Source organism: Mytilus californianus, unplaced genomic scaffold, assembly GCF_021869535.1.
Source record: "Mytilus californianus isolate M0D057914Y unplaced genomic scaffold, xbMytCali1.0.p SCAF_9, whole genome shotgun sequence".
Taxonomy (NCBI): Eukaryota; Metazoa; Mollusca; class Bivalvia; order Mytilida; family Mytilidae; genus Mytilus; species Mytilus californianus.
The window spans coordinates 58514505-58540734 of NW_026262745.1; the positions used below are offsets into that span (position 1 = coordinate 58514505).

General features: G+C 31.3%; 1 protein-coding gene across 2 annotated transcripts in view; it reads left to right on the forward strand.

Moving 5' to 3' along the window:
- Positions 1 to 23418, forward strand: part of LOC127716541 (dynein axonemal assembly factor 6-like) — a 33483-nt gene extending 10065 nt beyond the window's left edge. Inside the window, exons 1-7 of one of the 2 annotated variants that reach the window (XM_052222760.1) lie at positions 1903 to 2021; positions 13271 to 13414; positions 14108 to 14183; positions 16424 to 16523; positions 20995 to 21091; positions 21778 to 21863; positions 22485 to 23418. In XM_052222760.1, the coding sequence (XP_052078720.1) occupies positions 13316 to 13414; positions 14108 to 14183; positions 16424 to 16523; positions 20995 to 21091; positions 21778 to 21863; positions 22485 to 22611 (585 nt within the window). In that variant the 5' untranslated portion in view covers positions 1903 to 2021; positions 13271 to 13315 and the 3' untranslated portion in view covers positions 22612 to 23418. Of the gene's footprint in view, positions 1 to 1902; positions 2022 to 13270; positions 13415 to 14107; positions 14184 to 16423; positions 16524 to 20994; positions 21092 to 21777; positions 21864 to 22484 lie in introns of those variants that run through there. The other variant, XM_052222759.1, reaches the window with a different exon arrangement.
- Positions 23419 to 26230: the final 2812 nt, after the last annotated feature.

A 26230-nucleotide genomic window follows, 5' to 3' on the forward strand; every position in this document is an offset into this window, starting at 1 on the left:
ATCATAATCTTTTTATTTTAAGTAATTAACAATTGTATCGTAAAGATCAATGCTTATTATTTATAATTAAATATGTTGTTCTTATTTGCAATGATTAAAAGGACAAATAATTTTATTTATTTTCTATTTCTTTCTCGACAAAGTTATTTGCCATTTGTGCACGACTTTGATGTGCGCCAACTAATAAGTTAAGAGTGTGGTCAGCTTGTTAAATGTTTATGTAAGAGGATGGAAGTAATATTTAGAGATACCAAGACAAAATGAATAGAAATATAAGTTTTTTGTTTTAATTTTAATTCCGACAAAGATGGGTGTAAATGCAAATGGTTTCCCTAAAAAATATGAGTAAATTCTGAAAAAACTATCAAAATCTGGTGTTTGCTTTTCCACTTTCTATTACTGCTTCATACTTAGTACGAATTACGATTGAAAAAAAAAAAAAAATCATGTAACGTCCTTTGGGTTATTCAAAACCACTAATTTTCAACCAGTTTGATAGCTGTTTACAAAGGCTTCATACCGTACTTATTTTTTTGTAATTGTTCGACATTTGTTTTTTTCGCCAACCATACCACATCTTCTTTCTTATATTAGTTGCATGCAGTAAAAATTTATTATCGTATTGAATTCGTTTTTGTCCAGAAATATATTGCTCAAACGTGTTCTTCATATGATAAAAAAATTGAAAATGGACCATAGAAAACGCAAGAGATATAAACTCTGTCCAAACTGTTCGTGTTTTAAATACGTCTGTTTACATGTAGCTTGCATTAAATAAGTTTGGTATTACGTAGTTAATATTTTTTATCATATTCAATAATTGAATTCGTTTTTGTCCAGAAATATATTGCTCAAACGTTTTCTTCATATGATAAAAATTTAGAAAATGAACCATAGCAAACGCATAAGATAATCTCTGCCCAAACAGTTCATATTTGAAATTAGTGTGGTTGCATGTAGTAAAGATTTATTATCTTATTGATTTCGGTTTGTCCAGTAATACGTTGCTTAACGTCTTCATATCATAGTTCATATATGAAAATAAATTTAGATACAAATCTATTATTTACAAGAAATAATTACAAAATACTCTTGAGAATCTGAAAAAAAAAATAAAATAAAATTTCAACAACTTATTCAGTGCGAAGTCAAAGCAAAATTTATCACTGAAATATAATCTGAATAAAAATTCATGTATTAGTATCCAACTTTTCCAATATTGTCGATTAAACACAACAAATAGCAGGATTCCCGTGTAATCAGTTATGTAATTTGACACGTGTCTAACGGTTCATTGATTTTCGGCATATCAAAGAAAAACAGGCACGTGTCTAAACAATGTTCAATAACTCATTTATTTGTGATTATTTTTCTATAAAATTTGAAATTTATGCATTAAATATCAATATCTACCATAATATGAACAGAAATTACATGATATAGCACCCCATCTAGTCCTTAATGGCATATCATAAGTCCTTAGTGCACTAAGGACTCCTTAGCAGTGTTTAGACGCACCCTATTTTAACCAGAACTTTATTTTAACAGAAACACTGGGCTATACTATGAATAGGGTAAACGGACAGAAAGTCACAGGACAAAAAGTCACAGGACATAAAGTCACAAATTGGATAGGACAAAAAGTCACAAATAATTGTGTATATATGTCTCTGATATAAAGAACTGAAACAGTTGAAAAGCTGTATAACCAAATAGGACCTAAAAAGTTGAAGATTATGTCACAGGTAAATAGAGATTAAATCCTTGCATAAACCTGGGATTATTATACTAATAAGTATAATAGTCCCAGCATAAACGAACAATATTTTAGTAAGGTTTTTTTACAAAAGTTTTTAAGTTTTCCCGCTACATCAAATAAAGGGACATAACTCTACAATTAAACCGGAAGTAAACAAACGCAGCATGCGATAACCTGTTCAAATTTTATTTGGTTGCTATCTAGCGTATGCAGTGTAGATCATTTCTACAAAGGCTAATTTATCATATTGATAGAATATTTGGTAAGTATTTTCTCAAAAATAATGAATGAATATAGGAAATCATCCAGAAAATTACAACGACAATTATGCTGCAATCCTAGTCGTTCTCATGGTTCTGGCCAAGGATTTGTATAAAAAATCCTTGTTCTGGCACAGGCACTTGTTTCTTTTCGTACAAGTGTGGATAGTAAACCCCCCATTGACAGAAACAAGTGCCTGTGCGTTCTGGACTTTTCCGCACTAAATATGGTTGCTTTAGCCTGTGCGTTCTGGACTTTTCCGCACTAAATATGGTTGCTTTAGCCTGTGTGTTCTGGACTTTTCCGCACTAAATATGTTTGCTTTTAATAGCCTGTGCGTTTTGGACTTTTCCGCACTAAATATGTTTGCTTTAGCCTGTGCGTTCTGGATATTTCCGCACTAAATAATTGCTGCCTGTGCGTTCTGGACTTTTTGCACTGAATATGTTTGCTTTAGTCTGTGCGTTCTGAACTTTTTGCACTAAATATGTTTGCTTTAGCCTGTGTCTTACTTTTACTGTATTTTGGTCTTGATCACGTTTGGTACGTGTCTTGTGATCCTTGTTGCCAGTTGATAACTAGAGGTTTTTTATATATCAATTCACCAAATGTGTTATAACTTTCTACCCAAGGACATTCTGTATCTGAATGGATACTATGTAGAATCCCAATGGACTTTATCATGTTTATTACATTGGGGAACTGCTTTAAAGATGTTTCAGCCACAAAACCAATTGTTACACATGCCAGTGTGTTTGGACATATGTTTCAGCCATAGTGGGAATACATAAATGTATTTTAAAATAAAAATGTGTGCCTTATTTATTCAGAGATCTTTATACTACATTCAATTTTAATTGATTCTCAATTTGTTCATATTTACTGTAGTGGAGGTGTTTTTTACTCCTTTTGAAATTCATTCAATTCCCCTTTTTTTTAACCTTGATTGTATCTTCTTACATGTCTTAATTGATTATAAAAGATTTAAATATTGGTGAACTACTGTCAGTCAGGGTTAATACTTATACAGGTCATGTTTATTTACTTAAAGATATGTAAGTAATATTTACTTTTAAAAAAAAAACAGTGTAGAAGAAAATTTATAAGATTTTAATTTTCATTTCAAGATTTGAATAATTCTTACCCAGAACCATCTCTTAAAACTCTACTTCAAATACATGTAATAAATACAAGTAATTGATTCCTTAGGAATAAGATCAGTCAATTGATTGGTTGTTGATTGCTTAAGGTCCAGGGACAAATATTTAAAGACCATCCTGGAAGAGACAGTTTTTTTTATATTAACTTAGACACGATAATAACAGGTATCCATCCAAAATGCCATTTTCTCCTTTTAATACAAAATGTACATTTGACTGGGTCGCTTATAAGCTAGGAAAGGGTGAAAAACCAGGACATTGTCTTCCTCAAACAATATTTTAATGCATGTGCAACACATTTATATATATTCATGGTATTTAGGTTTTGTTTTTTTTCTAAAAAATTGAAATATCTTGATTAAGACATTTATCAAGATTCAATATCACCTATTTGTTTATGCCACAATATTTCTTTGTGTAGCTGAGGCATCATCCACTCTGGTATTTATTTCTTCAAGTTTATAGAATCAGCGTTAAGGTTAAGGGGTTAGACTAGTGTTGGGATATGGTATCAATGAGAGTTATCCATGTCCGAAACAAACAATTAATTTTTCAGCATTCTACCTTCAGCTACATTGTACATGAGCAACGTGTATATAACTTACGATACTTACAGGATGTGATTGCCACATTTCTCTCAACATGCTTATCTCAGCATGTTTGAATTAAAGACGCAAAAGATACCACAGGATTTAAACTCATAAGTTAAAAACAAACTGACAATGCTATGGGGAAAAAACCATCAAACGACAAATCACAGTATACAAAAGTGAAAACTAAAGACTAAGCAACATGAACCCCACAAAAAACAAGAGTGATCTCCTGCAACAGATTAGCTTGTATATGTTTGTTTTGAAATGTTTCTGTGCCAGGAAAATTTTTCATCAGGCATGCAGGCCTAGGTATGCAATCATCTGAGCTGTCCACTATTACAGCCCTTCTCATTGGCCTATCACATATCCATTGATACATGTACATGTACCGTATGTTTTATGTACTAGAGCACCCATTTTTTAAAAATTTAAATGACTGATATGAAATTTGTTCTTTTACCATGTTTACTTTTAGATAATATTATGAGCATCCACTTCCATTTAACATATTTAATTTTGGCCATGATATTCATGATAATGACACTGGTTTTTGAGGTTTTGACAAGAAGGGTGCACATGGTATACATGTACACGTGATTGAGACTGTTTTCATATTAATAATTTATTCTCTCATGTGCATGTACAAACATACAAGACAGTTATTTTTGAACTATGTACATTTTCATCCATGTATACTTTTCATATGAAAATTACGTTTAAATTATTTTTGAACTTCAAGGCATTCATAGTTCAATCAAAATAAACTTTGAAACAATGAAAGCAGAATGAATTTGTTTCTTTGTTCATTATTGTTTTGACCTGAAAGGACTGCCACTTTTTTGAAACTTTAATAAAAATGTCTCTAGATGAATGCAGAAAATTACACAATTTTACTTAGAAAGCAAACATTGCTATGAGTATGAATAAGTTGTTTTATACATGTACAATGAACCTAATGGCTAATGCATTGTATTAACAATTTAAAAATCTTGAGGGAGTTGCTGTCCTTGGGCTGACATCAATTTACATTTAATATTCTATGATTTGATATTGATCGCAAATTGATAAATTATAATGAAATATTTTAACTTAAAAAAGACAATATTTGGCTTATAACTTACCCAAAACTTGTTGAAACTTCCTATCTCTTTGCACAAAAGTTATCATTAATAAAAAATATTCTTGCTTTAACTTGTTTTTCAATTTTGCTTTGATTTATATTTGACTTTTGTGGAATTTATTAACTTTGCTATTTATATATATATTGAGCAAAGTATTTTCCAAGGTTAACAAGAATTCCAAAGAGCTTATTGATGAAGTTCAGGATTAATTGTAATGAAATAATTGAATGCAGTTGAGGATTATTGAATTCCTCAATGTTGATGGTATTGTTTTCTAAATGTCAAGAGAAACTTAATGTCTAAAAGGAGTTGGTTGTCCTGATGAGAATTTATTCTTGTTTCATCACTAATTCATACATTTGTCATACATGAATAAAGGATCACTACTGGCTATTTAAGGGTGTTGCTTCTCCACCATTGAACTTTTTAGCACTGGCTTTGGATTTCCAGCATAAACCTTAAATTTTGAGGTTATATGAGATAAGTTTGGAGAAAATATTTCTAATCAATATGATTTACATTGATTTTGAGAAACTCTAGTTAAGTTTAAATTTTTTCGTCATAACATTCAGATAATTACATTTTTGTTTACACACACATATATATAAATATTTCATAAGGTATAAATAAAAAAATATTTTTCAAGGGTTAAAAATGGTGGATAATTAAGAAATCACATCCTGATATCTGATACATTTATCTGTATGTAACTTTTCTTAAATCCCAATAATAAAACATGCATTTCTGTTTATTCTTCAAAAATCTTGATTATAAATGCATGCAATAATTTTATGAATTTACAATACTTATTTAGTTTGTCATTTTTATACGACCGCAAAAAAATTTTGAGGTCGTATATTGGTATGACGTCGTCGTCGGCGTCGTCGTCCGAATACACAATGGTTTTCGCACTCTAACTTTAGTTTAAGTGAATGGATCTCTATGAAATTTTACCATAAGGTTCAATACCACAATAGGAAGGTGGGGATTGATTTTGGGGGGTTAGGGTACCAACAGTTAAGGAATTAGGGGCCAAAAAGGGGCCAAAAATAAGCATTTTTGTAACTTCCAGACATAACTTGTGTGTTAGCATATGGATCTCTTTGACATTGTACCACAAGATTCCATATCACAAAGGGTCAATGCTGGGATTGATTTTGGGGTTAATTGCCTCAAAATTTTAGGAATAAGGGGCCAAAAGGGGGCAAAAAACAAGCATTTTTCTAGTTTCATGACAATAACTTGTGTGTAAGTGTATGGATCTTTCTGAAATTTTACTACAAGGTTCCATTTTACAAAGGGAAAGCTGGAATTGAGTGTTGTGGTAATTGCCCAAAACGTTTAGTAATAAGGGGCCTAAAAAGGGGTTTAATATAAGCATTTTTTAGTTTCTAGACAATAACTTGTGTTCAAGTGTATGGATCTCTCTAAAATTGTATTACAAGGTACCATACCACAAAGGCAAGGCTGTTATTGAGCTTGGTTTGGGGGGAAAGGGGGTCGGGGGTGATGAATCATAAGGGGGGCGGGGGTCAAAAAAGGGGTAATTTTTTTTTTCCTTTTTTTTTTGTTTAAAATTTTACATTTTAAGTTAGTTATTTTTTATCGCGAAGAGAAAGTAGGAATTGAGTTTTGGGGTTAATTGCTCAAACATTTATGAATAAGGGGCCAAATATTGGTCGAAAATAAGGATTTTTTTAGTTTGCAACAAAAACTTGTGTTCAAGTGTATGGATCTCTGTGAAATTGTATTGCAATGTACCATACCACAAATTGAAGGTTGTGATTGAGGTGGGGGATGATGAATCAAAAGGGGGTTGAAAAAATGTGTGGAGGTAGGATTTTTTTTTTTCCTTTTTTTTTCTTTAAAATTTTCCATTTAAAGATGGTTGTTTCAGATTTATATATGAAAGAAAATAATAATGATACGGTTATATATCATGAGGAATTGAAATTTAAAATTATGTATATTGGAAATTTAGGTTACATTGGAAAGTAATAATTGGCTTTGGGGGGGGGGGGTTATAATAATAATAATAATAATAATAAATTCTTTATTTAAAGAGGGTAAACTCAGTTAGTTACAATAAACTAATCTTCCCTGAGGCCCTCACATACAAATTACAATACAATCAAAAACAGATATTTACACATAGTTAATTTACAGTCAATTAGTCAATGTAATATTACTAACATGATAAGATATAAGGCTGTTCAAGATGTACATGTAGTCAAAAAATCAAATACAAATAAAAATAAAAGAATATACAAATACATTGTAGAAAATATAATCTTATCAGGACTGTGTTAAGTACTTCTTGATACTTTGTTTAAAAGTATAAGTGTTTTGAGCTTTACGCATTTTGTGTGGTAGTCCATTCCATAACACTGATCCAGAATAAACAAAAGATTTCTTAAATAGCTCAGCTTTTGGCTTAGTAACTATCAGATTACCTTGAGTGACGCCTCTCAGGGAGTAAGGATTATTATCTGATTTCAGTTTAAACTTTTGAACTAGGTACATTGGTGCTTCCATACGCATACATTTATATAGAAGTAAATATTTGTGGTATTTTATTCTATTGTCAACTGTCATCCATCCAAGTTTTTTAAATAAGTGGGCTGAGGGGGATAAAGGATCTGCATCTAGAATTAATCTTGCTGCCCTTTTTTGGAGTTTTAAAATTCTTGCTATCCCTTCATTTTTACATTCACCCCAAATAATACAGCAGTAGTCAATCAGGGGCAGAATATATCCATTGTAAAATGTTTTCCTTGCATTTATATCTAAAAATTTCTTTATTTTAGAAAGAAGGTATATTCTGGATGATATATTAGCACAAACTTGGTCAATTTGATTTCTCCAGTTAAGTGTGCTGTCAATTTTAACACCTAATAATTTTTCACATGAAGAATTTTGTAATACTTTTGAATCTATTATTAAGTTTGGTTGATAAGTCTGAATTGATAGTTTCTGCTTTGTTCCAGTAACCAAACATTTTGTTTTATTTGCATTAATGAACATGTTATTCATTTTGCACCACTCTTCAACCCTGTATAAATCTTCTTGAACATCATCATGTATATTTTCTATGTTTTTCCCTGATTTATGAAGAGTGGTGTCATCAGCATATAGGTCTGTTTCACAATTTTCAATGCATAAGGGAAGGTCGTTTATAAATAGCACAAACAATAGAGGACCAAGTATAGAACCTTGGGGGACACCAAATTTTACATGTTGTTGTTCAGAGTAAACATTACAAATGTTTACCTGCTGTTTTCTGTTATTCAGGTATGACTTGAAAAAACTAACAGTAGCCTCACTAAATCCATAAATTTCAAGCTTTAAGCAAAGAATGTCATGATCTACCAAATCAAAAGCTTTTTTAAAATCTAATAAAATTGCTAAGTTTAAATTACCATCATTCATTTCTTGCAACCATTTGTCAATGATATTAATAAGTGCAGTTTGACAAGAATGCTGCGGCCTGAAACCAGATTGTGTAGGGTGTAAAAGGTTAAGTTTAGATAAGTATTTGTACATGTTATTAGAAACATGCCTTTCTATTAATTTTGATAAAGTTGGAAGAACAGATATAGGTCTGTAATTTGTTGCTAAAAGCTTGTCACCATCCTTGAAAACTGGTGTTACCTTAGCATTCTTCAGCATTCTTCATTATGGCTCTAATGTTTAAGGAATAAGGGGAAAAAAGGTTAAAAAACAAGGGTTTCCATTTTAATAGACAAATAATTGAGTAAAGAACATTATTTAAAAGCAGTGTAAGGTTGGTAATTCAAACTCATTTAAATATCTCATCTACACTGCTTTTAAATTATGTAAATTGGAAATTTGCCAATAACTTTATTGTTAATAAATGCATTGGAAATTTGCCAACAATTTTAGTGTAATAAACTTCATTGGAAATTTGCCAATATAAAATTTTGCTGATGAAGGTTTTTTGTTTACCTTTAGCCTTGACTATGAAGTCATTTTCTATTTTTATAGCCTTATGATGTAGTTGAATTATTTAATACTTTTATGATGTGTTTAAATGGGGTTTTATCATGTTTATGGTTGCAAATTTATTGTTTTAGTATAATAAACTCCATTTAAAATTTGCCAATAAAAAAAATTTTTGTTTATTTTTAGCTATGATTATGATGTCATTTTCTATTTTACTTTTATGGTTGCAAAGAAATTTTTATTTTTAGATATTACTGTTAAATGATTCTGATTAAGGTTTTTGCTATGTTTAGCCATGACTATGATGTCATTTTCTATTTTTATACGCCCGTTTACGGGACGTATTATGGTATACCGTTGTCCGTCTGTCCGTCCGTCCGTCTGTCCGTCCGTCCGTCCGTCTGTCCGTCGTCAACATGTCGGACATTAACTCAAAAATGCTTTAACCAATTTGCATAAAACTTTGGTGAATTGTTTATATCTATTGACATGAGCTCCCTTTCGTTTTTTATAAAATTTAGATTTTATGTTTCAGAGTTATGGGGTTTTATTCATTAAAAAAAGGGGGATTTTCCAGTTTTCGGACAATAAGTCAAGAATGGTTTCACCAACTTGCAAGAAAGTGTGGTTAATTGTTTATGTCTATTGACATAAGCTCCCTTTCGATTTTTATAAATTTTAGATTTTACGTTTCCGAGTTACAGGGTTTTATTCATAAAAAAAGGGGGATTTTCCAGTTTTTGGACAAAAACTCAAAAAATGCTTTCAGCAATTCTTATGAAACTTTTGTGAATTATTTGTATGTATTGATGTAAGCTCCCTTTAGAATTTAATTTTACATTTTACATTTCTGAGTTATGGGGTTTTATTCATTAAAAAAAGGGGGAATTTTCTAGTTTTCGGACAATAACTCAAAAATGCTGTCACCAATTCTCATGAAACTTTGGTGAATTGTTTATATCTATTTATGTAAGCTCCCTTTTTATTTTATGACATTGAGAATTAATTGAACTTTATTTGTTTATAGTCTGACAACAGATTTACCAAGTATTGCACAACAGCAAGAAATCTTTAATTGAATATAAATTCAATTCATATAACCAATTTCAAGTTCTTTGACTACATTTATTCAGAAACCTATAATATGTCAAATATTTAATTGACCTGAATCAAGCTTGAATATTGTGTCCATTTTTGCCCCAACTGTTCAGGGTTGGACCTCTGCGGGCGTATCTAGCTGCGCTCAGCGAAGCAGTTTATAATATCTGTTATGATGTATTTAAATGGGCTTTTATGGTTACAAAGGAATTTTATTTTTAGATATTACTATAAAATGTTGCTGATGCTGATTAAGGATTTTGTTTATTTTTAGCCATGACTATGATGTCATTTTCTATTTTAATACCTTTATGATGTAATTTCCATTTTTAGATATTACTGTTAAATGATGCTGATTAAGGGTTTTTTGCTATGTTTAGCCATGACTATGATGTCATTTTCTATTTTAATATCTTTATGATGTATCTAAATGGGCTTTTATGGTTACAAAGGAATTTTATTTTTAGATATTACTTTAAATGTTGCTGATTAAGGATTTTTGTTTATTTTTAGCCATGACTATGATGTCACTTTCTATTTTAATACCTTTATGATGTATTTAAATGGGCTCCCATGTATTTAGATTTTTGATTATTTATACATGTTACCAAATTGGTCCACATTGAACAAAAACGGTCCAAATTTCAACTTTATTACATTACATCAAACATTGAATTCTACATATTCTTTGATATATTGAAATTAACAAACAATTTAGTTTATGGATATTCCACCATAATAGGTAAATTAAATTTTTTCCAGTTCTTACACCACATTCATCCTGTGTCAGAAATCTATGCTGTGTCAAATATTTAATGACAATCCAAAGTCATAGCTGTATCAAGCTTGAATTTTGTGTCCATACTTGCCCCAACTGTTCAGGGTTCGACCTCTGCGGTCGTATCAAGCTGCGCCCCAGCGAAGCATTTTATTGTTTTTGTCATCCTACAATGCTGACAATGAACGTTCTAAGTACAAAAGATAGTAAAAATGCATTCAACACTTTGAACAGAAGAAAATAAAACAAGTAATGCAATTTCATTTGTATGAAATTTTTACCATTAAATAGACATGTCTCTGAATTTCTTGCAAAAGTTTTGAAATATTTGTTTAAATTATACTTTCATTGTTGACTTTTGAGGAAAAATCAGTGTTTAAAGACAAATATGAATATTTAAGTGTCCCAAACGAAGTTTGGGAAGACTTATTGTTTTTGCTCAGTTCTTATTATTATTATTCTTCTTCTGCTGCTTTTAAATTTGAACTTGTCCGCACCCGTTCTCCAAAACCGCTTGTCACATTAACTTAGGGTTTCACAATATGTTAGACTAACATGTCTAGTGGTGCAATCAGGGTTTTGTTTGTGCAATGGGGTTTATAAAGGGGTACTTTGAGGGGCAAAAAGAAAAGAGGGTTTTACTATAGAACCCTATGGGATTTTATTCTTTATTATTTTCAAATAATTATAAATTGAAAACCGTTTGTGATAGACACAATCTTTTTAATTGAAAATGTTCTAAATGATAAAGCCCATTAAATGAAATACAGGGTTAGTCCCCTGGGGTCACCCCCACCCCCTGCCATTTAAGGAAGTTCTAATACCTTGTAAGTGGTCAAGATCCCCACCCCTAAACCATATATATTTTGGTTTGTTATGCTAAGATGGTTCGAATGATATACAGGCTTAGTCCCCAGGGGTCATCCCAACCCCCTGCCATTTGAGAAAGTTCTAATATCTTGTAAATGGTCGAGATCCCCACCCCTAAACCATATATATTATGGTTTGTCATGATAAAGCACATCAAATGTAATACAGGGTTAGTCCCTAGGGGTCACCCCCACCCCCTGCCATTTAAGAAAGTTCTAATATCTTGTAAATGGTTGAGATCCCCACCCCTAAACCATATATATTCTGGTTTGTCATGCGAAGATGGTTTGAATGATATACAGGCTTAGTCCCCAGGGGTCACCTCGACCCCCTGCCATTTGAGAAAGTTCTAATATCTTGTAAATGGTCGAGATCCCCACCCCTAAACCATATATATTCTGGTTTGTCATGATAAAGCACATCAAATGTAATACAGGGTTAGTCCCTAGGGGTCACCCCACCCCCTGCCATTTAAGAAAGTTCTAATATCTTGTAAATGGTTGAGATCCCCACCCCTAAACCATATATATTCTGGTTTGTCATGCGAAGATGGTTTGAATGATATACAGGCTTAGTCCCCAGGGGTCACCTCGACCCCCTGCCATTTGAGAAAGTTCTAATATCTTGTAAATGGTCGAGATCCCCACCCCTAAACCATATATATTCTGGTTTGTCATGATAAAGCACATCAAATGTAATACAGGGTTAGTCCCTAGGGGTCACCCCCACCCCCTGCCATTTAAGAAAGTTCTAATATCTTGTAAATGGTTGAGATCCCCACCCCTAAACCATATATATATTCTGGTTTGTCATGCGAAGATGGTTTGAATGATATACAGGGTTAGTCCCTAGGGGACATCCCGACCCCCTGCCATTTGAGAAAGTTCTTATATCTTGTAAATGGTTGAGATCCCCACCCCTTAATCATATATATTCCTATTTGTCATGTCTCGAACATTTGAATGACGTATACGGTCAGTCCCCAGGGGTTCCCCCCACCCCCAATGTTCTAATATCTTGTAAATGGTTGAGATCCCCACCCCTAAACCATATATATTCCTGTTCGTCATGTAATGAACATTTGAATGATGTATAGGGCCAGTCCCCAGGGGTTCCTCCCCACCCCCAATGTTCTAGTATCTTGTAAATGGTCGAGATCCCCACCCCTAAACCATATATATTCTGGTTTGTCATGCCAAGATGATTTGAATGATATACAAGGTTAGTCCCCAGGCATCACTAATGCATATAACTTTACTGGACCAAACCAATTTTCACTGGACGTTGCCCAATGTCAGGCAACCCTGGGAATTACGAATTATGGGAGCTTCGTTTGGGAGACTTCGTAACAGCATCCTGTTACAATCATTTCTTGTTTTCAGTGTATATGGAGGTTTAAAGCAAGTGTAGGGAACAAATTTCAAAATTTGTAATTAAATAATGATTTCTCAGTAATGACATGTCATAAAAATGTTCCATTATTATTATTAAAAAACTGCAAATATTTATGAGTTTTAAAAAAAAATCATATAAATTGGAACTGAAATGACTGAAGTAGGTTTTAAACACTGTTTTAAAATAAAATTGTTTTTATATGAATTATATACATGTATTATAAATATATAGCGTAATTTCTGTCTGTAAATGAAACTTATTTATTGTTTCAGAACCTTAACTGTTGTACTTGAATTAGTGACTAAGCAGACAGCAGAATGGATGGTATAATGCCCCGAGATTCTCTGTTCCAGCTCCGTGATATGTTCGTGGCACCAGACCAAGGAGATGATTCAGACAGTGACATTGATGATTCAGTAAGTACTAAAAATATTGATTGATTGATTGGTGTTAATACCACTTTCATCACTATTGTGCTATTTTCAGCACTATTGTACTATTTGGTAGTCAGTTTTTATTGGTGGAGGTAGCCGGGTGCCCAGAGAGATCACTGACCTTCGGTATGAAAAGTGACATTCCTAGTCAATTAAGATTGGAGTCAAGCTCACCTGCTACGTGAGGGATTCAAACTCACAACCTCAATGTTTACAGGCTAGTGATACAGTAGTTTGACTACTAAGATAACTCAACCTTGTCAGAAGGCCCCTATATTATATATATATATGTATATATATACTGTAAATTCAGAAAATTTTGGGATGTTTTTATTATTCCGAAAAATTGGAATGGTTTACCTCATTTTACATTTTGATAGCTTGACAAGTTGACTTGTATGTATCATATTCTGAAATCACAAAAAATAATCTTACATTTTTGTCAATCCGAATCCGCACAATAAATGCTCACAAAAATTTCTGAATTAACAAATATTGTAAACCTCACATTTTAAAGTTTGAAAATTTAACTATCTTCAGTGGATAAATATTGTTATCAAAAGGGAGGCATTGGTTCAGCAGTTCTTTATTTCTTACAACATGCATAAAGATTGTATTATCATATGTTATGACTTGCATGCCTAATTAAAAATTTATTTAATTCATCTTTTTTAGCCAATAGGTGGAGTGAATAAATTAGGTCCAGGAGACCTTGGACCCCAGAAAAAAGAAGCAGCTCCAAAAGAAATAGGTACAAGTCATTACAAAGAGTGTTAATTTAATGTTGATTTAAGACCCATGATGGTCATGTGTGTGCTATATGTTTCCTGTCCTGAAAACCAATAGAAATTGGAATGTTTGGTGAAAAATTTGAATTAAGGCTAATTGTGCTGTCATAAAAAGAATGCTGATTATGTTCTTGTTTGTCTACTCAAATGAACATAAGATATTTAGAAAATAAAAACAAACACTATTTCTTTATTACAATGTATTTATGTCCATATTTATCTTCATGTTCTTAGCTGTTGCCTCAACATATTATTAAACAATACACAATCTACAAAAGATATAATTATACCCCACGCAACGAGTTGCGGAGGGTATATTGTTTTTGACCCGTCCGTCAGTCCTGTTTCTTGTCATCGCAACTCCTCTCAAACCACATAACAGAATTTCACGAAACCTTTTAAGATAATAAGGACATACTACGTAGATGTGCATATCAACAGGAAATTACGATTCAATTCTTTTTCTAGGAGTTACGCCCCTTTGAACTTATTTACTTTAATGTACTATTGCAACAGTTTGTCATCGCAACTCCTCTCAAACCACACAACAGAATTTCATGAAACCTTTTCAGATAATAAGGACATACTACGTAGATGTGCATATCGACAGGAAATTACGATTCAATTTTTTTTCCAGGAGTTACACCCCTTTGAACTTATTTACCCAACATACTACTGCAACCTTTTGTCATCGCAACTCCTCTCAAATCACACAACAGAATTTCATGATACTGTGTAGATAATAAGGACATACTATGTAGATGTGCATATTGACAGGAAATTATGATTCAATTTTTTTTTCTGATACAATTTTTTTTTCTTACACTTATTTTATTTCTCCAATGACAATGTGGGGACGTGGGGTATGTGAGCGCGCTCACTAAGGTTCTTTAATTTTGTTACAAAACAATTCAAGTATGTAAAATTGTGAAAACGTCCATTTTCAGAATTACAAGTATGAGTACATCAAATAAAACATTCAACTTTGATAAAGTATAAGGTGTGTGGGTCAGAATTAACCAGACTGAACTGAATTGTCCAAAGCATTGATAACAAATATATATTTAAACATAGATTTACCGTTACAATTCTACCCGCTTATTTTTCGCTCATGAAAAACTCAATTTCTGAGTAGACCTTAGTCACATGATAAATGTCAAAACAAATACACGTGTTCATTATAACACTTATAAATACGTTACATTGTGAATTGATTTTAAAGAAATGACGCTTGTTCCAGCTTGTCATTATTATAGTTGATTCATTATAAAAGAGGGGCGAAAGATACCAGAGGGACTTTCAAACTCATAAATCAAAAAATAAACTGACAATGCCATGGCTTAAAAAGAAAAAGACAAACAATAGTACACAAAACACAACATAGAAAACATCAGAGTAAGCAACACGAACCCAAACAAAAACGGGGGGTGATCTCAGGTAACAATAGTTATTTAATACTAATTTAAAATGTAAGGCCATATTATATATTTATAATTAGAGCCTTATAAAACCAACTCCAAACTTTTACTATGATAAATAACATCTGCTATATCATTTAATTTTGGGATGAATGATTTTAAACAATTTTGAACCTTTAGATATGCAAGCTAGCTATATTATGAAAAATACAAGTTTTTGTTAAGCTGCAACATACTTTTTTGTATATTTTCAGATTAAAAATCCAATTAAATGTTTTTATTTTCAATATACTAGTACAATTCTTAATAAATATGATTTGCATAATTAGGAATCCTATACTATGATTGGTTGCAAGCATTTCTAATTTTAATTTTTTTGTCAGTGTATCCTTTCATAGACTGTGTTCACAGGACAACTTTCGTAACGAAAAAGAATGACTGTTATATTTTTTTCTGTCTATGAAGAAATAACATCAAAAATGTGGTGCACCCTGAATAACCTGCATAGCAGGTTATTTAAAAGTGTGCATCACATTTTGAGGTAATTTCGAATAGACTGAAAAAATATTACAGTCATTCCTTATAATTTAATTCTAAATTCCATTTTTAAGGAGTAAATCATGAAAAAAATGTTGATGATGTCACGGTCACATGACAGAATTATGTCTATGAGCTGATAGACAAAATACTTTCAGCCAATCAGAAGACGTGTTACATCCAAAATTAAATTATTACAGCTTGAATTCACTGCTAATGTAATATACTAATGAAATTATATATTTCAGAGAAAACACAGAAGAAGAAAACAAAAGATATTTGGGATGATGATGAAGTAGTGGAGGGATCAGAATATGACACATTATATGACCCACGACCTCAGCCAGAGTAAGGAAATGGAAAATATACAATGGGAGATAACTGTTTCAAAGAGACATTATATAAATCTCCTTATCTTGTTTAAAAAAACTATTATAAAAATGTGGTAAAACATACAAAAGCTAAATTTTAATACAATTGGTTAGACTTAAAGGTCAGTATTGCCACACACATAAATCATATGTTTCTACACTGTCTAATTTAAAGTCGACCACATAACTTAGTTTTTCCATATGAGGCCATAGTAAATCTTTACACAGGATTTCCACACTACTTTGAAAACCTGAAAAATGCTTGGTATTTTATTTCAGTCTTTTTAAACCTAGAAATAACATTTAAAGTTGCCAAAATGGTGAAAATCCTTGAGTGATACTTGTAAATGGTCTATACATTTTTCATATATGTAGCTCCATAAGAGGGAGGGTGGCTGTTCCCCCTGACCCAGGCCCTAAATCTGCCTCTGAATATTGATGAAGGTTTTGGACAAACCATGAAATTCTTGTTGTAGTAAAGGTTAGAAAACCTGAAAAATTAAACAAAATATAAAATTTCAAAAAAGACCTGAAAATTGAAACTATTTTTAACACATTTTTTGTTTTTACTTGTACAATAAATCTTAAATCCACTACATGTACTATAAATTCAAAAATGTTAGCGTTGCTATATATTTTCATTGCAAAAATTGTAATGGGGTAAGTTTCACAAAATAAAAACTCGCATTTAAAATTTTGATAGCATTATTTGTATGCCCCATTTCCTGAAATCACAATGATTTATTTTGCATTTTGGTCTATTGTCCCAACATTGCAATAATAATTCTGAAATTACATTTTAGTAATTTAATTAAGGGAGATAATAATTGTATAGTTTAGTGTTAAACTAAGGGAGATAAGCATTAAAAATATAAGTAATTTAATTAAAATTAAAAACCAATTGTTCAGAGAACAATTGAAGGTCTTTCCACCAGTAAGGATCTATTTTGATATGAAAATATTAAAATTTTGTTTTAAATGTCAATTTCCGCGTCAAATGACAGCTTATTGTACGCTGATTCCAAAAATATATGGTTTCTATACAAAAAGATATAAATAAGGGAGATAATTTTTTACTTCCGGTTTAAAAGATGTTACTTCTAGTATTGTTTGATAGTTTACTTGACACTGATTCCAAAAATATATGGTTCTATATACTTTTACATTAATTTAGTACAAAAAATAACTACTTCCGGTTTACAAAAGGTCACTTCTGGTTGACTTTTTCAATGTCACATTGCTTGCAACCTAATGCAAAAAGTCCCTTGGCTTTATCATGTATACATATGAGGTAAAAGCAAAGGTCAAAATCTATAACGTTAAATTAACCTAAAGCTCAATTTCAAGGTCATAAACCAAGGATCTCAAATCAAAAGGCTCTAGATCTTTACTTTATATTGTTAATGAGTTATATTACCATACGACTAATATTAGATATAAAAGGGGGGAAAACTCGCATCAAATGTCTACGTACCCTTTCAACTAAAATTTACGTGTTACAACATGTCGCAACTAACAATTGTGTGAAAATATTTTGTCGATATCTTATATGATTTCTAAAAATAAGAGAAAACAAGCCAAAATCAAAATTTTGAACATGACCTTGACCTTTGACCTTGACCTCATTTTCATTTTTTGGGACCAAGGACCTCATATTATAAGATCCCAGGCCTCTATCACTTATGGTTTTCCAGTTAAAAATGCATTTCACTTATATCAAATACAAAAGGGGAAATAACTCTCATATGGAGTCTTCGTAAAGCTTCGGTCTAAATAAAACCTAACATCCTGAGGATATAACGAGCAATTTGGAAAAATAAATTTGTCACTTTCTTTTACGGTTGCAGAGGAGATCTCATAACAAGAAAAACAGTGTTTGGGGAGATAACTCTTACAAAGAAAAGTGTTCGGTTAAACAAGGTCAGTTTCAAAAGCGTATAGACTGTATGATATCATATACCAAAAAACTAATCGACATCTTTTGAAACAAAAATACACCGCAAGAAAAAAATTAGGCGGAAGAAAAAAAAAAAATAGAATGTCAATTTAAACTTTGACCTTGACCCCAATTTAAAGGTCATGAAACAAGGGCCTCAAATCAAAAGACCCTAGGTCTCACAGGCCTCTACAATAACTTTTTTTCCAACTTGTCCAGTAGGACAAGTACAACCCAAAACTTACTTGTCCGAATGAAATTGGAACTTGTCCAAAACAAATCTTAATAATAACCTTTTTTGCCTAATAAGTTGATCCAAGGAACAAAATGAATTAAAACAACAGAACAGAATTTGATTTATATCTTTTGAAATACTTTTCAAAAATATGAGTCGAGAACAACTGAATCTAGTCATGTCACAGGGCTTAGGTTCTAGTTTTCATCAATGACAAAGTCTCATCAGACTCTGCACATGAGGCACCGTCTGATAGGCCTGTCAATGTACACTCATTGGATTTGTATCCTGGTTGTTTAAGTTGAAAAAAGATTATTCAAATGCAATCAATAAAAAAAAGAAGATGATGTATGATTGCCAATGAGACAACTCTCTGCAAGAGACCAAATGACACAGAAATTAACAACTATAGGTCACCGTATTGCAAGTATTGTTTCTTTCTACATATGATCAAATATGATTTTGTGAATTTTATGGTAAATAATTTCTTCTTTTTTATTTAAAAAATATTTTTGTTAAAAAAATTACCGGTATGGTATTTATTATAAAGCAACAGAATAAGGTAGGAAAACGAGGTACTGATTTGTCTTGGTCCCAAATGCCTCCTGCGTTTCCAAACTGTCTATTAATCATGTCTATTAAATATGTCTCCTACGGTGCCAAACTGTCTATTAAACTTAGGAGCCGAATCGTTTCCGAGCTGGTGAAGAACTGTCTTGTAAAGTTACCTTTTCTACAAAGCGCATCCCTGATTCGGATCAGTAAAACTGGTTTCCGAAAATAGTATGCCTTTTACCTATTAAAAAGTACCTGACAAAGATCCAGTTTAAAATTATCGGTTTGCAAGTAGACATGTCAAATTAATACTTGTTTTTATCTTCTTTTCTTGTTTTTTGTTTATAATTACTTTGTTCATCAAAGTTGGATTAAATTTATTTTCTGCAGAATAATTTTACTTGTCCCGTCGGACAAGCTTGATCTAGCTTTTACTTGTCCGACCTTTTTTCCCTCTGGTACCGGACAATCGGACAAGCGTTATTGTCGAGGCCTGTCTCAATTATATAAGATGAATGAGTTATATCACCATACATGTAATTTTGAATATAAAAGGGGAGAAAACTCCCATTAAATGTCTCCGTACCCTTTCAACTGAAATTAACGTGTTACGACATGTCACAACTAACAATTCTGTAAAAAAATTTGTCGATATCTTATAAGATTTCTGAAAATTAGTGATAACAAGCCAAAATCTAAATTTTTAACATGACCTTGACCTTTGACCTTGACCTCATTTTCATTTTTATGGACCAAGGACCTCAAATCAAAAGACCTTAGGCCTCTATCACTTATGGTTTTCCAGTTACAAATACATTTCACATATATCAAATACAAAAGGGGAAATAACTCTCATATGGAGTCTTCGTAAAGCTTCGGTCTAAATAAAACCTAACATCCTGAGGATATAACAAGCAATTTGGAAAAATAAATTTGTCGCTTTCTTTTACGGTTGCGGAGGAGATCTCATAACAAGAAAAACAGTGTTTGGGGAGATAACTCTTACAAAGAAAAGTGTTCGGTTAAACAGGGTCAGTTTCAAAAGCGTATAGACTGTATGATATCATATACCAAAAAACTAAGCGACATCTTTTGAAACAAAAATACACCGCAAGATAAAAATTAGGCGGAAGAAAAAAAAATAATCAGAAGAAAACCAATAGGTCTTTCCACGGAAAGGTGGAAAGACCTAATTAAGAGAAATAATTGTTGTAAATATTAGTAATTTAACTAAGGGAGATAATTATTATTAAGTGCCAGTCTTTGTAAGAATCAGGCAATTTAGAAATATTTCAAAACATTGCAGAAAAAACCCACCGATCTAACCAACCTGAAGTTATCCTCATCATAAGTTAGAAATTATAGGTCTTTCGTTTCTGCGTGTCTGGTAATTCAAGAAATTTCTAGATAAATTTTGGTTAGAATGATAGCAAATTACGGAGTTATCTCCCCTTAATTGTTTATTTGTAGTGCATTTCAACCAAATTATATCTTGTTTTACCAGATCAGCGAAAGGAAACGAATGTTATATTCATGTACCATCATACATTCTGAACTTATAAAATTCATGTAAAGTTGAGTGGGTTTTTGTTTGTCATGTTTTCACCACTGCCTGATTCTTAGGCAGATTGGCACTTAAGGACATTCAACAGAACATACACAGTGATTCAGGTAAAATGATTATTGTTATATTTTTTCTTTATGAAAAATGTTATTTTACAGGTATGACATTATTTACAAACAAGCTGTGACCTCAGAAGACATGTTTCTACAGATGGGAAATAAAAATAATGCCACTGCTAGCTGTGAAGATATGGTGGTAAGTATAGGAAAAATAAGCTTGAAAATATTTAATTGCTCATTTAAAATGGTCTGGTATTTATACCGTCATATAATAGTGAGAGGAAATCTGGTTTAGGTTTGTCCATGTATCCATTTGTCCATCGGATAATACTTAGGTCACTCTTTTATCAGGAACTTAAAATAGTAGCTCCAATTTTCTCAGCTTCATTTGATCCTGCTATAATGTGTGATTCATTTACACATCCATCAGTTATTAACTATCAGTTACTGAATGCTTGAAGCAGGTACATTATGAGTGAGCCATAGCTTACAGTTCAACTGGTTAAAATGACAGATATAGCTTACAGTTTAATTTGTTATAATGACAGATATAGTTTGTACAGTTCAACTTGTTAAATGACAGATATAGCTTACAGTTCAACTTGTTAAAATGACAGAGAACAAAAAGCAGAAAGGACAGTTACAATTAAAACTTTTCTGATCATGCAACCTTTACAAAAGAGACTCCTTATTTTCTTGAAAATAATCATGATTCTTTAAAAAGTAATGATAAATATTATAAAATTAATGAGTTATCTCCCATAGACCAAGATTGAATTGACAATGATTGTAGAAGGAATTGGTGATTTAAAATTTTGTGTTCTTACAAAAACTATGCATTCTTTCTGGATTTGTTATATATTCATTTGATTCTACTTTCAGGTTAAAATAGAATTACCAGGTATCAAAGGCTCTGATATAGAATTAGACGTCAAATCTAAATTTTTAGATTGTAGAACACCCAAAAGGTAAATTTTGCTATTTTATTTTATTGAATGTCGCCTAATCTATTTTAATAGAAAAAAATAATATCAAATTGCACACTAGAGATTTTTAGCAATCAACAATCAATCAGTCAAATTGAACATTGTATCATAATTTGAATTCAGGTGTGAAAAAAATTATGGAAAAATTTAGCAATAGTTAAAACATGCATTTTAAATTTGTATAGCAATAATTTCTCTCACATTTTTGTCCATTATTCATGTTGTTTAATGATTGTAATAATAAATGCACTAAAAATTTATGAATCTATATATAGAAGATACATTTTAGCTTTAATCTTGTTGTTAGGTTTCTTTTTGATGAACCTATAACCCACATCTCATTATATACATAAGAAAACATGTTTGTGGGATTTCATATGTAAATTGTGAAAAGTCGTTTTATCACATTAAAAGGTCTTGTGGCTCTGTTCTAAACATGTCTTACAATTAAAATTGATTTTAAGTTATACTGGAGTGATCTTGACAATAGAATATTTTAACGCTTTTTTTGGGGGGGGGGGGGGGGGGGGGGAAAGAGTTGTTGCACCTTAGAATGTAACATTTTAATCTCAAACTATTATCAATGTTGTTTTTTTTCCACAGTAAACTAGGACTACATCTACCACATCCTGTTGACCACAAGGCAGGGAAAGCACAGTGGGATGCTGACAAACAAGTATTAACAGTCACATTACGGATGGTCAGAGACTATGATGATTTTAATTTCTGATCTTGTTTCATTTTTAAATGTTAAAACTTGTTATTTATAAATCAGGGTTTGATCTCAAACTTTGATATTTTTCAAACCATGTTTAACTTAATTATTTTAAATATACAAGACCATAAAAAATATTACATTGTGTGTTTTTTACTGGAAGTTTTGTTGTGTATTTTCTTTAAATGGGCAATCCTACATCTTGACTAAAATATATTGGGCTGGTTTAATTTTCATAAAACTTTGAGAAAATATTTACTTTGACCTGTTGACAAAAATAGAAAAAATTCAAGAAATTTGAACCACAAAATTTACAGGAATAATTTCATTGGTTAGATAGCAGTTTGACAAACACTAATTTTGATCAAACTGTCTCTGAGACATCATATCTTCATCCTGGGTATGCAAGAAATATTTGTGACTACATTAAAGAGGGGAGGGTATCAAACATATTGAGTCAATAATATTCCCATTGCTTAATTTTTTCTGATTTTATTTTAGGAGAAACAGACAACTCTGATGAATAAAATTTTTATTTTGAGTAGCAATAATTTCAGATTTAATTTTTTTGCAAACAGTGTTTGCCAATTATGCATCGTATACATAATATCAGATCATTGAACATTTACATTGTTTTTGTTAAAATGTTTTCTCATTTAATTTGAAATATTCATTTTGTAATTTAAATGTGCACATATTACAGAAAACATTCCATGAACAAAATCAATTACATTCCGTCCAACCTATGTGAAATGTATTTTATATATATTTATTTGAATTTTACATTTATTTATGTTTAAAAAATAAATTGATTAATTTTCATTGTATTGTTTGTATTTTCATGCCACTGTGTAGTCTCAACACCTGAACTGTCTGGTAAGTTTCCATGGTAGCAAGATTGCTTTTAGTGCAAGAGGTCACATGTTCGATCAGGTCACACAAAACACAGTAAAAATGGTATTTGCAGCTTCTTTGCTAAGCATGTTGAATTTAAAAGTAAAATTCATGATGTAAGAATAATTATATGTTTTGTTTTACATTTTGTAATGTCTGATCTTTTATATTCAGAGAGCCAACATTATGAGAGGATGTGGGTCACTAAGATTATGAATATTATCAAAAACTAAGGGAAAATAAAATAATATATATATCCTGTAATCAAATCTTTGAAAACCACGAGGCATTTGATGGTTGTTAATATATAAAAGGAGATTCCTAGTCTGGTCTTAAATAATCAAATTCGGGCTATACAAATGCTGTGACCTGTACATTCAGAGTTTTTGTCGAGCCTGCGACTTTTGTCGCAAAAGCGAGACATAGCGATCCTACATTCCGTCGGCGTCCACAAATATTCACTCTGTGGTTAAAGTTTTTGAAATTTTAATAACTTTCTTAAAACTAACCTGCATTTCAACCAAACTTGGACAGAAGCTTGTTTATGATCATAAGATAGTATCCAGAAGTAAATTTTGTAAAAAAAAAATCCTGTTTATCCGTATTTTACTCATAAATGGACTTAGTTTTTCTGCCAGTTAACATTACATTCACTCTGTGGTTAAAGTTTTTCAAATGTTGATAACTTTCTGAAACTATCCTAGATTTGTACCAAACTTAGACAGAAGCTTGTTTATAATCATAAGATAGTATCCAGAAGAAAATTTTGTAAAAAAAAAAATCCTGTTTATCCGTATTTTACTCATATATGGACTTAGTTTTTCTGCCAGTTAACATAACATTCACTCTGTGGTTAAAGTTTTTCAAATTTTAATAACTTTCTTAAACTATCCTGGATTTGTACCACACTTGGACAGAAACTTGTTTATGATCAAAAGCTAGTATCTAGAAGGAAATTTTGTAAAAATTTATTTCCTGTTTTTCCGTATATAACTGTATGTTACTTATTAATGGACTTAGTTTTATTCCAGTTAACATTACGTACAGTCTGCAGTTAAAGTTTTTAAAACATTTATTAGATTCATAAACCGTCTTGGATTTTTATCAAACTTGAACAGAACTTCTTACAATCAAAAGATAGTATCTAGAGGGAAATTTTTAATAATTTTTTCCCCATTTTTGTTGAGCCTGTGACTAACAGCAAAAGTAGGCGAGACATTGGGTTCCGCGGAACCCTTACGAAATTTATTACTTAGTTTACTACTTTGGTATTGTCTTGGAATAATATAATGACCCACATGTTTTGGTGAGGTTTTATCCTGCAATCAGCCAATTATTGTACAAGTAACAGGTATACAAAAATTTTGTTCATTTTATTTGTAGTTGTATAACTACAGTCCCCTTTTATCCGGCTCAGCCATAAGTCGAGCCAAATGTATTGTTAAAGGCAGTGGCTATTTTGTAGGCTCTGACAAAAAGGTGATTTATATACTATGAGTTTTGCTATTTTGCAATTCTAATTCAGATTTTCAGTATATTAATTAAGAGTATAAAGAAATATAGAAACATACACTTATAAAAATAGTAGTCTCTTAAAAAATGTCTCCGAACACAACTGTGTCAAGCAAAGCATGAGTTATTGTTAAGGCAGTGGCTATTTGCTGGTGCCGGCAAAATAGAAAATATGCTATTTTGCCGGCTCTGATTTAAATGTCTTAATAAAGCCAGCAAAATAGCATATTTCTATAGCAATGGCTTTTTTACTGGCACTTGCAATATATTTTATTTGTTATTTTGACGGTTCTTTGTAAAGAAGAGAGAATTTTGATATTTACTTTTGAAAAGAACTAAGAAAATGTGCATTGTCAATATAAAGAATCAAATTATTACTCATATAGTTAAATAAGTAACAATATTCGAGATACATATAATCGTTTAAAATGTTTATCAGTCAAAGTGAAATACAGAATTTGTAAAAATAAATAAAAATAAAAATATTGAGCATCCATTAATTTGTAGCAATGAAATCATATTAAAACAAGCAGTTGAACTTACTTCTAACATCAGTCACAATCTAATGCTACATGTGCATAAGAATAAAATCCTAGATTTTTAACTGTTTGTTGTAAAAAAATAAAAGTTAAAATTTCTTTGGCATATATATTTGATAAAACATTATATAATATAACAAAATAAATCACATAGCTTCAAAAAATTTTTTTTTAAATAAATTTGCTTTTGAAATAATAGTCAGTTCTTTGAATTGCATATATGTCAAAATGCAAATCGTTTTTTACTGGCAATATTGGCTTCCGCTTATCTACGGATATATAGAAACATACACTTTATAAAATAAGTAGTCTTATAGGCAAATAGCCACTGCCTATTGTTAAATTATTGTTTTTGGTGTTCTCTTCGCGGTTAGACACACCCGAAAGACGTGATTATTTATCCCAATATACCCCAACATTACAACAGTATAATTATTGAGAATCGCAAAGCGCCAAGGTTAAATCGTAGGATAAAAACGACTCATATATTTACATTGTCAGAAAATATCTAGTTTATTTGTACAAACGAACAAGAAGAATTATCTAAGCGAGCCCCGTTTTTCCGGCTTCTTGTACAAATAAATAATACGTTTTCTCACAATGTTATATATTTGATACATACATGTATATTCTATATTTACTGAACTTGAAATGTATAATCAAACATCATGTGCAGACATACCCGACTG